This window comes from Zalophus californianus, chromosome 17, assembly GCF_009762305.2.
Source record: "Zalophus californianus isolate mZalCal1 chromosome 17, mZalCal1.pri.v2, whole genome shotgun sequence".
Lineage (NCBI taxonomy): Eukaryota > Metazoa > Chordata > Mammalia > Carnivora > Otariidae > Zalophus > Zalophus californianus.
Genome location: NC_045611.1, coordinates 7,090,863 through 7,108,832, shown reverse-complemented (window position 1 = coordinate 7,108,832; position 17,970 = coordinate 7,090,863). Strand labels below are relative to the sequence as shown.

The 17,970-nt window shown below is 46.7% G+C and overlaps 2 protein-coding genes across 2 annotated transcripts in view; one reads left to right on the top strand and one right to left on the bottom strand.

Annotated features, from left to right (window-relative positions):
- The window catches only part of PKD1L2 (polycystin 1 like 2), a 61,706-nt gene extending 46,563 nt beyond the window's left edge, over positions 1 to 15,143 (bottom strand). Inside the window, 6 exon segments of the mRNA XM_027617412.2 lie at positions 4,007 to 4,154; positions 6,551 to 6,661; positions 9,791 to 9,970; positions 12,407 to 12,571; positions 14,844 to 14,861; positions 14,864 to 15,143. Of these exon segments, the coding sequence (XP_027473213.2) occupies positions 4,007 to 4,154; positions 6,551 to 6,661; positions 9,791 to 9,970; positions 12,407 to 12,571; positions 14,844 to 14,861; positions 14,864 to 15,143 (902 nt within the window).
- The window catches only part of BCO1 (beta-carotene oxygenase 1), a 136,223-nt gene that overhangs the window by 69,985 nt on the left and 48,268 nt on the right, over positions 1 to 17,970 (top strand). Inside the window, 3 exon segments of the mRNA XM_027617413.2 lie at positions 3,373 to 3,541; positions 7,725 to 7,821; positions 13,889 to 14,088. The gene's annotated coding sequence lies outside the window, so the exon portion shown is untranslated.

The following is a 17,970-nucleotide window of genomic DNA, read 5'->3' as shown; positions in this document are numbered from 1 at the left end:
TATAACCTAATGTCTCAGTGCCCTTGTCCATACAATGAGGCAAGAGCCATTCCTGGCTGGGTCGTTCTAAGGTTTACATGAGACCATGGCTGAGTAAGTACCTGGCATGTAATAGACTCAAATATTGTAGTTTTATTTTTATAATAGGATGACGTTTATGCCACTTAGCCTCTTAAAAATAAAAGTAGTGCCTACTTCTATGTAATATGAATGTAATGGCAACAGTTACCCATTTTTGAGAATCAACTCTGTGCCAGTTCTTTTCTTCTTTGTAGTCCCATTTAGTCCTTAAATTACCAAGCGACTATTAGCAATACTTGCAATAATATTAACAATCACAGGTCATGTACCTGAAATGCCTGAAGATTCTTATATATCCTCTGTAGTGGATGCACGTCACCGAGAGTCTGTCCTTCGAGACCGAAGTCTGCATCCCCCCAACACTCTGGCGTGTTAGTGCCCAAGGGCTCACACCTGAATCCATCTCCAGGAATTCCCCTTAGCCAAAGGGAGCTGCCTCCCCCAAGATGCCGTCTTGCCTCCAAGGGCTGCCCAGTGCCAGGGTACAAAGCTTCCACTCTCTTGCCTCAATCAAGACAGGTCCCAGCTCTAGAGTTCTCTGTGGGGATTGGAGGGGCCTGTGTTGCTAGTGCATCCCAGTCAGACTTCTGCCCCTGCTCCATCCTTGTACCCCCCAGGAAACCTGCTGCCTCACAAATCAGTTTCCTGGTATCCAAATTACATATTCTAAAAACAATTTCTCTAAACTGGCTGGCATCAAGGCTCTTCATCAGCAGACCTCTTTTGAGTTTTCCAGCATCATCTTTCATTTTTCCCACACACTCCTGAACTCCTGTTGTAATAAGGTACTCAAAGTTACATGAGGAGGCCACTCCCCTTCACATCCATGACCTCCTTTTCTCTACCTCCACTCCTCCTGCCTGGTTCCCCTGAAAGACTTCAGTCCTTTGTGACCATCACCTCCCACATAATTCCTCTGAGCCTCCCAAAATTCTGTACATCTAGGTCACCCTAAATTTTGTGTTGTCTTGAGAATTACTGATTTCCTGGGAAGTCCCCCTTGCAGACTCAGTTGTGTGCAGGGGCAGCTCTGAATAGACCCAAGAATGACGGCAATCCCCGGATATGTCTGTAGGTGGCGCTGAGTTACCCAACGCGGGACAAGGACAAATTTCACCTTAGCAAATTGTTCCATAAGGCACGTAATCAATTTCAGAAACATAGACAGTTTCCCACAGCAAACAGTAAAGCAAAACAACCTGACGTTCAAATGAACACAAGACATGGAGAATGCAAGGCGAGCAGGAACTTCTCAAGGAGAAAGCCTTTGACTTTTATTTTGCTGTTTCTGTTTGAGATTGGATTCTCCCCAGTCAGCTCATGCTATTTGTCTACAACAGAGCTCAAGTGTCTGATTTACGTTTTAGCTTAACAAGGAGTTAAGCAAAAGCAGGGTTCTGTACAAACACATGAAAGAAAAGCACAGTGATGTTCACACAAGATATGTGACTTCTGTATACTTAAAATTCATGCCATTTCTAAAATTCTGGCTGAGGCTGCTAGTGCTGATAAGAAAGCATCAGAAATATATCTCCCAAAGTTAACAAAAATGATAGAAGAAGGTGGGCAGGTAGTTTCAAAGTCCAAGTTTTTAAAATAGATGCAATTGGATTGTTTGAGAGGAGTGATGGCAGAGGGTATCGCCACTACTTCTTTTGGAAAGAGAAAATTCCAGTGGCTTTGGCTTCGAGCTAATGCCCAGAGGGATTGCAAATGTAAAACACTGATTATTGTTTCTCTTCAATTATCAAAAACTTTAATCACAGAGTCTCCAGAGAGCAAGATAACAAACACACTTCACCTCACCATCCAGAGTTGACAAATACTAGCATTTTGTCCCATTTTCTCCAGTTTTTAGCTACTGTTTGTTTATTACTGGAATGTCCTTGTTTAACTAAAGGTCTTAGCAGGGCTACCAACAGTCAATTTTGACTAATGCCAAATGCAAGTTGTTTAAAATTTGGGGGCCGGAAGATTGTGTAGCTGAGCATTTGTTGTTTTACCGATGAAATGGTAGCAAGCAAGGAAGAAACCTGCAGAACAAGGCCATGGGTATGTCACTAAAACATTTTCTTCCCCAAAGCATCTACACATGTAATGTCTCGTTTTACTCCATGAAACAATCAAGGCAGTCATCAATATAAATGCAAGAGAGAAGGAGATGGAAACCCAAGACCAGGGATTGTCTCGCACATGTTAGCATCAGCTGGGATTAGAACCTTAGCTTCTGGACATGCCATTTTATTTTGACGGCACTGCAGGATGCGTGAGACCTCAGAAGACCGTTGGGTTTGAAACCAGCACTCACTGGAGCAGATTTGGGCCATGGACAGGGCTGGCCCCCTCTTGGTCCCACCCCACCCAGGGCTTCCCTCAATGTCGAGCATGCACAGGGCTGGATTCAGAACCTCTAGCTCCAACACGCTACAGCTGCAGATGTCGTGGAGTGAGGAGAGGGGCTATGGCCTCCATGATTTCCCTGGGGATTCATGTTGAACTGAGGACCACTATAAGAAGCCTCCAAACCCAATGACGACCTGAAAATTCTGGAACATTCTCGGGTACCCAGCAGAGCAGAATGGAGCTTACCCCAGGCCCCAGTAGGACTTTGAAATATTATGAACTGGGTCCAGCCTCTATCAGATTGGGAAGGCTCTGCTCCCCTAGAGGATTCAGAGTAGGGCCTTCAGGCCCTGATGCCACATGCTGTATAATCCGCTGGGGCTTCAGAGCTTCAGCTTTGATGCCAGACAGTCCTGGTTTGCATCACCATGCTGCCATTCTCTAGCTGCATGGCTTGGGCAATGCCGCTATAACCCCTCTGAGCCTCAGTTGCTTTGTCTATAAAAACAAGATAATAATTACCTAGCTCAGCACTGTCCAATAGAAATACAGTGTGAGCCACATGTGTGTATGTTTTGATAGCCACAATGAAAAAGTAAGAATAAGTAAAATTAATTTTAATAATTTTCTTTAACCCAATATATCAAAAATACTTTCATTTCAACATGTAATCAATACAAAAATATTAGTGAGATATTTTACATTTTTTATGGGAGGTTGGAGGGGGGAGCTAAATCTTCAAAATCCCAAGTGTATTTTACATTTACAGCATATCTTAAGACCTGCCACGTTTCAGGTGTTCAGTAGCTCATGTGGCGGGTGGCTATTCTATTGGATAGGGTTGCAGTGAGGATTAAATGAGATTATATGTGAGATTATATGTGAAAGCTGCTTGGCTGGACTGTTTTTAATGTTGCTACTTTTATTTTTTATTATTCTTGCCAACAGAAAACATTCCCACACCCAGGTGAGCATCTTCTTCACCTCATTACCGACTCCTTGGGCAGTGACCCAGGAGAGATTCTACCCAGAGCCAAACCATAAGGACCCAGCTCTTCATGACTTCATGCGGACTCCATCATGAGAAAACCTGTGAATGCCACTTCCTCCCATTCCTGTATGTATGCCCCTTGGTATTGTGGCTCTGCCATTCCTTCCATCAACAGGTGGAGTCCATTTCTCCACCTGTTGAAGCTGGGCTTGGCCATAGAACTTGCTTTGGCCAATGAGACATTAGAAAATGTGACACAAGTAGAGATTTGAGAAATGCTTGCCCATTAGGCCTTGTTCTCACTTGCTACTAGAACCCCTCAGACACCATGCCTGTGAGGCTAGGCTAGCCTCTTGGGTTATGAGCAACACACACTGCTAGCCAACATTCTGCTAACCACCAGACATGCAAGTGAGGACTTCTGAGACCATTCACCCCCAGCTAAGCTGGCCCAGATAAGCAAAGCCACTTAGCTGATCCAAAGAACCAAGAGAAATAATATTATTGTAACCTACTAAATTTTGGGATGTTTTGTTATGCAGCAGAAACTGACAGATACATCCTGACTTAAGTCTCAGAGATTCCTCTTACCTGGGGGGGTAGTAGGGATCGAAAGTGTGGCCATCTCCTGTACTAATTATACATGACAGATTTCCAATGAAGGGAGAGAGGAGCCATGTGAGGGAGATGGTGACATTTTCAAAGATGAAACTCTCGTTGGACACCATCAGCTGCAGGCCTGCAGATCAAAAAGGCAAATGCTGTGTGCCATCAGAAAGCAAAATTGCATGCTTCTGTTTCAAACCTACTCTCTTATATCCACCTGTCCGTCATCATCAGATGGGGCTTTTAAAGTTTTTTAAATTTTATTTTTACTTTTTAAAGTTCTTTTGAATTTTATTTTTAATTCATAGGTAATAGGTGACCAAGGTACAGAATTTGAAATGTATAAAGGGTACAGAGTGAAAAGAAAGCCTCCCTTCCCTCCTTCAGAGGCAATCATTGTTACCAGTATCCAGGGTCACCTTCCAGGGATATCTACACATTCCCAAGCACATACATACTTTCCTATTTGTACAAATGGTGCATGATGTATATTCACTATTTGATACCTTCCATTTTTTTCACTTACTGTATCCTGGAGATTGTTCTGTATGAATTCAGTTAGAGCTGCCTTGTTCTTTGTAATAGCTGTACAATGTACCCTAATTTATTTAACCAGGATTCTACTGATTGTCTAAATGTATTTTATCATGTTTAAAAAGACAAAAGGCAAAGCACCTTTAGGAAAATCTACTTGGCTAAGGTGGGCAATGATTCATTGTAAGCCATTTAGTGCACATTAAATTTTATAAAACCTGAGCTTTCAAAGTTAGCATGGAGGATGGGGAGGGGAGTAGAATTTGCTGGGGCTTCATGCAGCCCTGGGCTAATTGTGCAGCATAATCTTTCAGTTTCCAAGCACAAACAAGGAAGAAAAAGATCGAAGGAGATGAATACAAACAAAAAGGACTTTCCTGAGCTGCTCAGAACATTGTCGCCGTCCTGATTCGCAGCGACCTGAGGAAACACGGACTGTGGCTAGGCCCCTCTGGGCACTGTGGCTGGGGGCACGGGGTGGGAGGGGATGCTGGATAAAGTCTCTCCTTTTACAAATCAGAAACAGTGTGATCAGAACACACAGGTTCACAAGGGGGCAGGATATTTGAAATCAAAGTTGGAGCAGAAAATTTTGTCTGGGGTCTCCAGATCCAGTACACCCGCTGGCCTAAACAATGCATTGGTCCAATGACAGCCACACTGTGACTGGCAGATCTCCAAAGGGCACCCTTTGTCCTTTAGCAAAACCACCAAATGGAAAGCACTGCCAAAACACATGGCCTCTTCTTCCCAGAAAACAGAATGAAGACATCCTGCTCACTCTTACTCCGCCCAAGGGTGTCTAGCAAACTGATGGCGCTGGGGAAACCTGTCCTCTCCTCGTCTCTGTGCGGTCCTCCCTCCTATATGGACTCTGCTCTCTCGGATGGCCCCTGGGGACCCCAACGTCCCCTGACTCACTTCTTCACTTTAGAGCTCCTTGCACCATCTCTCATGCTCTCAATAGAAGGTGCCGTTGTGACTAATTCCCTGGACAATGGCATAGGGGAAAGTGGCGCTCATGTATGCTGCTAGTGGGAATGTAAATCGATGCAGCCATTTTGGAGTGTGAAAAAGCATATACCCTATGATCCAGCATTCCCTCTACTAGGGATCTCTCCTCTAAAAAGAATCAGGCGTATGTCAAGATATATGCACAAGAATGAGCACTGCAGTGATACTTAACAACAAAAAGTCAGAAGAAACCTAAATGTCCATCAGCAGGGGACTTGTCCAATAAATTTTGACATAATCTTATGATGGGATACTATGCAGCCATTAAAAGAATAAGGTAGTGACTGGAACAGATGTCTAGGATATATTATTAAGTAAAAAAAAGTTGAGCTGTAAACTAACATATTTAACGTGATTATATTTTACATATATACATTCATACACAGTCATGTCTATGAAAACAGTTTGAAAAGCAGAGAACTTATTCTAAACATTTAACAGTGATTTCCTTAAGGAGAATAGGACTGTAGAATTGAAGGGAGGAATTCTTCCTTCTTGATTTATAAAACTTTTATAAAGTGTACTAATATGGGTTATTTTTATGGCTTTCAAAATTTGTAGTTTTTAAAAGTCGCTGTGTGTTCTAAAATGCAGCCTACGGGCAGGGTGGTGGTTGAGTGGGTATGGGATATGGTAGCAAGACATCTTTTGACTTCTTTCAGCCAAGCAATGTTGGTCTTGTCTGATGTGTTTATTGGGTCACACCATGAAACTTAATTTGAAGGGTCCTAGGAGTTAAAAAATAAATATATTTTTAACTTCTGGCTTGACAGCTCATTTCTGCAACAGGAGCCTCAAACCCTTTACCGCATGAGGCTAGGTCAGGTGGGGAGGTCAGGCTGCAGGGAATCAGCTGTGAGTGAGGAAGTCTCTTAGCGCACAAATCGGCCCCCATGAGAGGCTGCTCCCTCTGCTCCAAGTGGGGCTGGACCTGGTGTGGAAATGAGGGAATTCCCACGTCCAGGCAAGCTGGGGACTCACCTTCTTGGCACTGGTAATGCACCCACAGGTAGCTGCCCTGGGTGGGGCACAGGTCTCCAAAGTAGGTCCCATCTGCTGCCACCTGGCATACTTGCAGCCCCTGGCACTGGCCTGGGAAGTGCCCGAATACCAGCAGGAGCAGGAACAGTGTGAAGGACGAAAAGGGACAGGTTCAGACAGAGGTGAATGATCTCTCATTCTTTCATTCATGCATTCACCCACCCTCCACCCAGTGAATATCTGCTGGTATCCACTGAAGACCAGACACTGACCTAGGTACTAGGGAGAGAAGTAGGATTCTTTCCCTCAAGCAGCTCAGGGTCCAGCACAAGGGTTCTCAAATCTTAGAATACACCAGAATCTCCTGGAGGGCTCTGGAAGACACAGATTTCCAGACCCCACCCCCAGTGCTTCTGAGTCAGTTGCCATGGGGGGGTGGGCAGTGTAAGAATTTACTTTTCTAACAAGCGTCCAGATGATGCTGATGCTGCTGGCCCAAACACCCCACTTTGGGAAGCACTGGTCCAGTAGCATCCAGTCAGATGGCCTGAAGTGGAAACTTACATTTGGAGAACTGTCAAGGAGGGGAAAGATCGGGAATCCTGTCCAGGTGCCCATAGGAAGGAGAAGCATGGAGCGCCCAGGCTCATGTCATCCCAGCACCTCTCCCTCCTGCCCAGGCAGATGAGTTACATCCCTACAGAGAAGCCTAGAAGGACAGGCAAGTGCTGCCTGGTTGTAGGACCCATTTCCATGCTGGATGTCAGCTGGGACCCACCCTTAGCTCCTAGAGGCCATTCTCTAGTCCTTGTGCATGGCCCTCTGTTATCTCAGAGCCAGCAATGGGGTATTGGATCTGTCTGACATTTGAACTCTGATTTCTCCATCAGCCCCATCTCTGGCTTCTAGCCAAAGAAACTTCTTTGTTTTTAAGGGATCATGTGGTTAAATTGTGCCCACTTGGATAATCCAGATTAGGAGCCACAATGGCATCTGCAAAGTCCCTTTGCCATGTAAATTAACATATTCACAGGCATGGTATCTCATCATACCCAGAGTTCCAGGGATTCGGGTGGCAAATCTTGGGGGCCATACCTCTGCCTATCCCAGATAGGAAGACATAAGAAGGCAGAGTGCTTTTCATCCTGTCTTTTCATCCTCTCTCTGACTGCAGCTTCCTCTGGACAGGCCCTCCCTCGTGGTCCTCGCTTCCAAGGGCAGCCTCCACCATGATTCCAGCACCCGCTGGATGGCCCTGACTTCTGATTTTGGTAAGACCATCCCCTCCAGTTGTCCCTCCAGCCCTTAGGGGTGGCAGTGGCTTTCCATTGATGCTAATCTCAGGTTTGTATCATTATCCCGTTCGACTTCTCAGCATTTCCATGCTGGGTAATCAGTTCCTTGCATTCAATTTCCTCTGCTGAAAGACCTGGCTTGGTTTCTGTTTTCCTAATGGGACCTAGCTTGATACACTCCTCAATCAGAGTTCTGTACCCCAGCACTAGACTACAATCTCCAAGAGAGGGGGAGTGTTTTGTTTTGTTTTTGTTCACTGCTGTATCTCCACTCCAGTACATAGAACAATACCCAGCACGCAGCAGGTGAAAAATAAGTTTTACATGAGTAAATCCATGGCACCATTGCTCCCTTCCGTCGTGGCATTGAGCACAGTGCTAGGCGATTGCTTGTACCCGTATCTGTCTCCCCATTAGACTGGCAGCTCTTTGGAAAACAGACTGTTTGATCCATCCCTTTATCGACAGATCCCAGGTTAGAGCCTGGCACAATGTTGGGCTCAATGAATGTTTATTGACCAACTGACAGTGAATGAGTGAGTGTGGCACTTACATACAAACAGATTCCCCTGGAATCCTGCCCAACTCTGTTCCTCTGACCCTTCCCAGAGGGATGCAGGGCTCCTCTCCAAGGTGCTCTCTGGGGTGTGGTTGCAAGGTTTGGAAACTTGCACCTGGGCCCTTGAGGAAATAGCCCACTCAGTGCCCTGGAGGGGGACTCAGGTCACCATGAAGGAGGCACATCCTTCAGCCCACCCAGCCCAGGCCTTTCCCCCTCGGAGGGACCACAGCCTCAGGGATGCCAGAGCAACAAGGGGAGTGGGTGGGAGCCAAGTGGCTGATTTTAGTATTTCCTTCCCCCGCACCTGCTCTAAAGGCACCAGGGACAATGTGGACCAGACGTGGAGGGGAGAAGAACAAATCACTTTCCCAGGGAGACGCAGCACACTTCCCCAAACTGGGGATGAGGCTGCTTGGCAGGTTCTGGGAGTACAGGGCATTCCTTCCTGAATCCTCACGGGGCCTTTGGGTGGAGGCAGAACCCCTCATTGAATTGCCGAGAGGCACATGTAGGGAGATTCAGCCTGAGGCCCCAGAGCTTCCAGCTTGGGCCTAGACTGCTGTGTCCTCCTTTGGCCGAGAAGTAACAGACCACCTGTCTTCCTGGCACCTTGTAGGCCCGACACTACTAACCACAGCAGAGAGGAGGGGGCCCCCTGTGTCCTGGACAGTAGACCCCCAGGAGGGTGCAGGGAGCCCCCATCATCCCTGAAACAACCCCTGTCACCAGGCAAATGCAGCTCAGAGGCGGATTTAATCTGATTTAGAAAAACAAAGCCATGGAGAAACTCTCCCACATGAACAAGAGATGCCACCAGGAATGTGTGTTTCAGCATTATTCATGACAGTGAGGATTAAGACACAATCCATTCAACTCTCAACAGAGAAAAAGACACATCACGGTATAGTTATACAAGAGATTAAACGAATAAACTAGTACCTGTATCAAAGTGGATAATAGGAAATTTAAAGCCATACTCACTGCTGTAATGAGGGGACGTTAAGCAAATATGGCATAATGTTAGGATTTAACAACGATGGGTAGTGAGTCTATGGGAGTTCACTGAAATATTTCTATATAATATATAAAATATATGTTTGGAGTATTTAGAAATTTAAAAAAAGAAAGCAATATTTCTTGCACCCAAGTGGAGTGGGGAGCAAAATGGCCCCCTGGCCCATCCAGGTGGGTTTGCTGTTGGGTGAGGGGGTGAGCCACGGCCTTCTTGCTTCCCTATATGGTGCTGTGGGCAGAGACTGGCCCGTTTTCCTAATGTTGGAGGCCCAGATATGAAGGTTGTTCAAACCTTCCAGACCCCTTGGCTGGGTTCAGGACCCCAGGAACTGCCCTTTCCCGACAGCCAGAGCTGTCCTTGGGTCTTACCTGCCACTTCATCCTTGACGCTGGCCCAGCTGCATTCCTCCTCTGAGGGGCCTGCAGCACCCTAGGTGCAATAATGGGGAATCTGGCACCCATAGAAGGCATCCTGGATCTGGATGACCTCCCCTGAGCCACAGTGCATGGTGGCATTGAGGCCATCACAGGCCAGACTCTGGCGAGCACCTGTGACAAAGGGAAGGGGACACCTTAGGGAGGGATCATGGTCACGGCTAGGCAAGTGCCTGGTTGATGGGAAGTGGAAGGGTGTCAGGGGTCGGGACTGAGATGAAGGGACACATCAGGAGCTGGCTCCACAGGGATGAGAAATAGAACGTGGTGGGCATGAATACGGCTCTGGAGCGAGACTGCCTGGGCACAGATGCCACCAGCCACGCACTACCTGTGTGACCCTCTGCAAATTCCTTAGCTTCTCTGGGCCCCCTCAGCACGGGGGGAGTGACAGCACCACACCACATAGGGTCTTTAGGAGGATTAAATGAGTTTATACATGCAGAGTAAGGGCTATACAACTGGCAACTATATTCTCCTATTTTTTAAAGATTTTATTTATTTATTTGACACAGGGACAGGGGAGAGCAAGCACAAGCAGGGGAAGGGGCAGAGGGAGAAGCAGGCACCCCACTGAGCAAGAAGCCCAATGCAGGACTCAATCCCAGGACCCTGGGATCACAACCCGAGCCGAAGGCAGCCGCTTAACTGCCTGAGCCACCCAGGTGCCCTATATTCTCCTGTTTTGAGTACCTTCTTTGAGCTTTATCTGAAAGCAATGCCTGGCATATGGTAGATGCTAAGCCAGCTTTTGTTGAATGAATGAGTCTTCATACCAATCCTAGAAGCTGGGCTACTGACCTCCCCACTAGGAACGTCAGGCTCGGGGGGGTGGGGCACTGTGCTGAGACCCTCCTACAGACCAGCTACTGGCATGTGGTCCACGTTTGGTAAACATTTGTTAGAAAAGACCAATCTGGCTCAGCTGGGCACAGCCAGAAAGTAGGAAACTGGATCCATACTCAGTCCTGTCTGCCCAGTGGGAACGCCACAGGGTAAGGGATGAGACCAAAATCTGTGTTCATTTCCTATGGCTGCCGTACAAATTACCACCAAACTAATGGCTGAAGCCAGTACAAATCTATCATCCTCCAGTTATGAAGGTGAGAAGTCCAAAATGCATCTTACTGGGCTAGTATCAAGGTGTGGGCAGGCCTGGTTCCTTCTTGAGCTTCTAGGGGATGGTCTGCTCCCTAGCCTTTTCCATCTTCCAGAGGTACCCAGTTTGTTGAATTGTGACCCCTTCTTCCATCTCCAAAGCCAGCAGCGCTGCATCTGCTAGTCTCTCTGATCATAGGCAAACCCAGGTTCAGGTCTCATCATGGTCACTTCCCAGCTGTGTGGCCTTGGGCAAGGAGCTTACCCTTTCTGAGCCTCACTATTCTTAGCTTTATAATGGACCTACAATAGAACAACAGAGGTACTTCTGAGTACCTCTGATGAATACACACAGAGTGCACAGCTCTGTGTCTGGAGGTCCTGCTTGATACATGTTAGCTGTTCATGGTGTGACCTCAGACCATGGCGCCAAGACTCTGGGGGCTGGCAGATTCTGAGACAGGCTTCACATTGGGTTGCAGAAGGGGGTAAGGCTTTGGGAGGGCTGTGATAAGCAGAGAGGAAAGTTGTATGACCCACGGGTACCAGAGGTTACAAGTCTAATTCTGACACCTATTTAAACCCACACAAGGGGGGGAATTGGGGCAGGGGCCTCTGTAAATGCCCAAACCCAGAATGGGTCCCGGGAGCTAGGATTCTTCACTGAGGGGCTTGAAGGAGGGGGCTGAGCCCAGGAAGCCTGGAAGCTTTTGTCAAGCCTGGCTTGAAAGTGAGGGGACCATGGGGCAGCTTGGTTCCTAGACCATGACAGGCAGGACCCAGCATGGGGCCATGGGCCACTCATGCCAGGGTTCTTGCCCAGAGTCATCAGGGAAGGGTCCCCAGGGTACAAAGGGGGTCAACCATGGACAGCAGCTAGAAAGGACACAAGAGCAGAGTGCAGGGGATTCAGGAGTCAGAAAAGGTGGGTGGTGGGGACTCAGACCCAGGCTGGCCAGGGCAGCAGGAATCCAGGGTGAGGGAGAATAGCCTCCTGGGACCACATCTCCTTCACTGGAAGATTAGAAAAAGAGAGTAAATAGGGCTGGGCATTTGCACCTAGATGCAGATATCTGAGAGAAAAGAGGGACAGGAATGAAACTAGTGGGCGGGGAGGCAGGTAGGTGGACAGGGAGAGGTGGGGTGTAAGCTGCGGAGACAATAGGAGACAGGCACAGAGTGCCACACAGACAGAGATGGGTGGGCATTTAGGGAGACACAGAGATAGAGACAGAGACACAGACAGACACAGAGACACAGAGAGACACACACAGAGACAGAGAGAAACACAGAGACAGAGATAGAGACACACAGAAAAAGACAGAGACACAGAGGCAGAGATAGAGACAGAGACACACAGAGACAGACACAGAGACAGAGAAAGAGACAGAGACACCCAGAGGGACACAGAGAGACAGAAGGAGGGAGACCCCACAACAGAGGCCAGCTCACCAAACTTGCAGATGAAGGCAAACGGCTGCGTGCAGTTGTCTGACGCCGCCCACCCAAAGGAAGCATCTCTCCCGATGTAACCACAGGTGTTTGGTGCAGGAGAGGCCTGTCCTCTGTGCCAGGGGCTGTAGCTCACATTTGAGGTATCCAGCCAGCTCCCTGGCCCTGGGATGTGAACACAACCGCCAGGACTTGGAGACATTCTTCTGACCCCTTTTTATGGACGGGGCTGGCCTCAGCTCAGGTCCTGGTATTCGGGAGGCACTCAGTCAAGGCTGGCAGGCTGAGTGCCTCTCTTTCCCATGCCAGTGAAGGGACCTTGCTAGCTGTTATCTCTCAATACCCAAACAGAGAAACTCAACCTAAAAACCGGGGCACCAAGTCAGGGAGCCCAAAGTGGTTTGATTCAGTACATGATGCTTCTAGCTCTGTCTTACCATAATCTAAAACAGAGCACAGAAGTCTGCTTGGGATGTTCAAAGGTGTTCCACCGAGAGGCAGGGGCCCTTGTCAAATATATTTGGGCCGTGCTGAATTAAAATGGAAGCAGTATTCCTTACTTCAGGACTCTTCCGCCCCTGGAACACACTAATGTGCTCTTGAAGAAGTGCCCTGTGCACGTGTGTGGAGTACAAAGGCATTTCAAGGACACTAGAAATCTAGAAAACACTAAATATAAAATATTTACTCTGAAGACTCAAAAGTGTATTATTTTTTTACATAAATCCATTACAAATGGTTAAAAAATTTAGAGTGAAAAGGATATAAAATGAAGACATCTCCCCTCTCCCAACCTACAGGTTACTCCCATTACTGGTGTGTTTCTTATGAATCGATCCAGACTGGTTTGTATCCACATATCAGCATCTATGAGTGCCTGAAATCAATTTACACAAATGTCATCATATTGCACGTGGCACCCTGTCCCTTGCTTCTTAAATAACGTTAAATATTGGAGGTGGTTTCATGTCAGCCTACACATATCTACCTCATGTTCTGTAACAGCCATGTGGTATCGCTTGGTAATTTTTGAATAGACACAACTCCTTTAACTGCACATAAATGGACGTTCAGTATACAGAAATCCACAACTGCTATATGGGCAAATCAAGAAACAATTCAATAGACACTGCCTGAAGATGCATTTTAGAATTCAAATCCCAAGGCTATGCATTTCCTAAAACAAGCTTCTCCAACTGCTCCCTTAATTAAGCCTTTCCATCCACTCTGGTATATAAGTGCTTAGCCCAGAATGAGTTCCTCATTTCTAAAACTCAGTAGCTTCGACAGGGCAATGTGATGTGGTGGGAACTGGCAGAGTCCTCACTGCCCTTCACCAGTAGCATCATCTTGAGCAAACCATTTCCTCCCCCTGGACTTCATGTTCCTCACCCATAAAAGGGGAGTAGCAATGTGTACCTCGTGGGGCAGGTGCAAGGATTAAATATGAATGTTCATTTGTCCATTCTCTGCTATGTACAGGCACTGAGAAAACAACACGGCCAGAATGTGTTTCCTTCCCTTGAGGAGCTCATTTTCTAGGAAGAAAGACAGACACCTAAAAACTTGAGGTCATGCTGAAAGTACCCTTACAGGGGTGTGGACAAGGCCTTACAGGTGCAGAGAGAAGCACTCACCTGACTGTACTGGGGTTGGAGGAAGGAGTCCTCACAGAGTAAAAGGTAAGGAAGAGTTTCTAGGAGGACCACTAAAATGAGACTATCTAATGTGAGGGGAGCGATCCCAAGCTCTTAACCTGCTTTAATCCCGTAAGAAATGGGGAAAGCCATGTGGAAGTGTTTAAAAAAAAAAGAAAGATTTATTTATTTGAGAGAGAGGGGGTGGGAGGAGGAGCAGAGGGAGAGAGAGAGAGAGAGAGACTTAAACAGACTCTGTGCTGAGTGCAGAGCCTGACACGGGACTCAATCTCACGACCCTGAGATCATAACCCTGAGATCACGACCTGAGCCAAAACCAAGAGTCAGATGCTTAACTGACTGTGCCACCCACGGGTCCCTGGAAGTGCTTTGAAAATAGCTTAGTAATTATTTCCTGGGACCCTGTTTTCTCATCTGTAAAACAGAAGCAACAATATTATCTCACTGGTTATCGTAGGGATTCAAGGCGATAATGGACAAGAAGTACTAAGGGTAGTGCCCGGGGCTATCCCAGCAAGAACTGAAGAAGTCATAGTTAGTCTTAGTTTTAGGCACATTCAAACAAATGGACGTTTCCAGAGTGTCAGCAATGTGCCAGATTCTGTGCTGGTCACTGTACATGAGTTATTTCGTTTGGTCCACAAAACAACCAAAGAGGAGGGTATCCTCACCATGAGAATTAGGATATATTAATTTGTTCCATGAGACTCTGGGTAAGAAGCAATGGTGACAATCACAGCCACAAGCTTCCCATGAAATACAGCTTTCACAGCACCTACCTTCTGTGGTTCCATCTGAGCCGAGTTCCCTATGAGTCCAATCCACCATTCCCTGTCCTGTGAGATGTGCTTCTGCAGAAACTGTTGGGTGTCTTCATCGTGAATAAAGACCAAATGCCCCCCTTGCTCCTCACACCAGCTCTGGGCCCCATAAAAGGTGCGACCAAGAGGCGCAAATTCATAGCAAGAGTCTCTGAAGGCCACTTGGTTTTTTGAGCAAAAGTTGCCCTCCTCTGGGTTAGAGATTGTGGCCCTAAACCTCGGAGCAAGCCCCAAGAGCACCAAGCCCGCTGTGCTCATCCTTGAACCTGCTGGAGCATCTGGATGGAGCTGGCACTCACGTCCTTCTTATGCTCACAACCATCTGCCATCCATCCTTCCTTCTCTCTTTGCATCAAATAATAGTTACTACCTCTTGTTTAAGAAACAAAAGGCTCAGGATGAATGTGTCTGCATTTTTGCTTTGCCCAGCTCTTTGTTCAATTCCTGTTCCAAGTCCAATTATTTTGCAAAACGGTCTTCGAGAGAAACATATAGCTGCTATCCCACCTGTCTGCTTGTCATTCGATCAACTGTTAGCCTCTGATAAAAATTCCTTGCTATGGGTTTTATGTTCTTTTCACAAGAAGCCATCAGCATGTGGGAAGTATGTGATAAAAGAAAAATGGCAGGAAAGTGAGAGTGATGGTAAAACAAACAAGTCGCACTCATCTCCAGTGCTATTGTCTGGAGCGGTGGCCGTGCCCAAACGACAATCACATTCTCCCCAGCATGGCTTAAATCCCAGTGGATATGTCTCCCTCTCTGACTCATCACATTACTACTCATGCCTATTGGAGAAAACAGATTTTCTACACAATTGTTTTGATATCATCATGAAAACAAGCTAATATCTGGCTTTAAATTATTCCCTTGCTCTGACATAATTCAACTTATTTTTCCTCCCCAGTCCCTGGCAACCTCTACTTTCTGTCTCTGGATTTATGGATTCTGAACATCTCATGTAAATAGAATTGTACAATATGTGACCTTTTGTGTCTCGCTTCTTTCACTCAGCATAATTTTTTTCCAGGGTCATCTACATTGGTGGGTGTATTAGTACTTCATTCCTTTCTATAGCTAAATAATGTCTTGTGTATGGATATACTACATTTTGTTTATCCATTCATCCATTGATGGACATTTGGGTTATTCTTGCAGGAAAGGGATGATCTCTTAATCTCTACACATCCCATGACTGGCACACAGTAGGACTCAATGAACATTTGCCAATCTGGCTCCATCTCCCAGGTCCTTGGGTATTGGGAGAGGTCGAGAGGATGTGACTGCTAGTTGACCCGTGAATGGGACCCAGGCAATTAGAAGTTCCTCCCGCCCTCCCTGTCCTTAGAATGTGCATTCTGCTTGCCTTCCCCACTTCCAGAAGCTGTCCCAAGGACACAGCCTTGAGATAGTGGTATGGTGTTGAAACCATCTGGACAATATACATGACTGAACCCAGTTAAAGCCTCTATATAAACTTTTAAGACTTGGCTGGTGAGCATGGAGATTTACTCGTCTTGCAGCACCCAGGACAAGCCTTTTATGTTAAGTTCCCCTGCTCATTAGACCTGCCACCTACCAGTCTAGAGTGATCTGCTTCTTTCTTTGGTCTCTCCCTGCCCTACGTGTACAGAGGCCAGTTTTCGAACCAACACCGGGACTGACCCTTGGCCCCCATCCCTTTCCCAGAAGCCCTTCCAAGCCCTCTGGAGTAGCCCTGCCAGTAGCCCAGGGCAGGACTCGATGTTGTTGCTGAGTCACAGGCTGGAACACAGAGAACACTGGCCTCTTATCTCTGAGGCCAAGCTTCTAATGACTTCTATTAGAAAAATATGTGGAAGGCCTCATACAGCGATAATGTATCTCCTGGGAAAAGGCTTAATTTTTGTCCCTCACAGAACATGCTTGGAAACATTTGATAACAAATGCAAATCTGCAGGCTAAATTCCACTTTTGCATTCTTTACATTCTGATAAATTGCAGACTCCTGGGCACGGAATTCGTCTTGGTGATGTCAGCTCCCAATGTGCCTTAGCATCTGTGTACATGAAGAAAGGAAGGAGGGCATGGCTGGACCCATGTAAGCCTATTTCCAGTGATCTGATCCAAACCTTGATTTTTGGATCCAGCAAATGAAAACAGAAAGAGAATGAATTTGGTTTAAATGGGGCCTTAAGTACATGAAAAGAACCATAAAGATGTTCACGCCCTATGGCCCAGCCATCCTGGTCCTGGGAATGGACCCATTTTAGTTTGGGTTCCCCCAGAAGTTAACTGAGATGAGAATTTAAGAGCAAGCAATTTATTTGGGACGGCATGCAGGAAACAGTGGCAGGGGAGGGGGCACTGTACATTGCTTTATATGAATTGGTGTTTTTATTGGCTATAAACTGAGTTGAATCTTTGCCCTCCATTCAGCTGAAAGACAACATAACAAAAGAATCCTCATGGTCCCCTCACCCCCATAGATTTTCATTTCTTTGTGGTTCCTTCAAATGCTCTTTGCCTTGGAGATGGGTGTTTGGCCAGGCACAAATATAGTGTGCACATAATTCATCCTAGGACCTTTCCCACTTAGCTTTAGGTGGTAGGCCTTTTCCATGTTGCTAAAGGGCTTTGGAATTGGCATGGTGGGGGCTGTGCTTCCTTTCCCTGAACAGACATTTACTACACCATTCCCACAGTGCTGGATACTTTGTGTGGTTTTCCTCATCTGTTTGTTACGTGTTCAGTTTTGCAATGCTAGTCAACACGGCTATGAACATCTTCTTGCACTTGCAGTTTAGCCTGAGCTGAGTTCTCTCCTGAGGGTTGTAGCAGGCATTATCAAGGACCCATCTTAACCCCTCACACTTACCACGTAAGGCTTCTAAATGCAAGCCCCTGTAGCTCTTGGCCTCCCTCTACACACAAGGGAGAGGTTGGAGGTGCCCGGAAGTTTGTGCTTCTTGGGGAGAAACTCTCACCCTTGATTGGCCAGGGTTGGTGAATCAGTCCCCTAGATCCTTCAAGATAACTCTATAAAGCATGCTCACACCCCATCTCACAGCCCGACAGCCAGACTGAGCTTCAGTTGCCCACGATG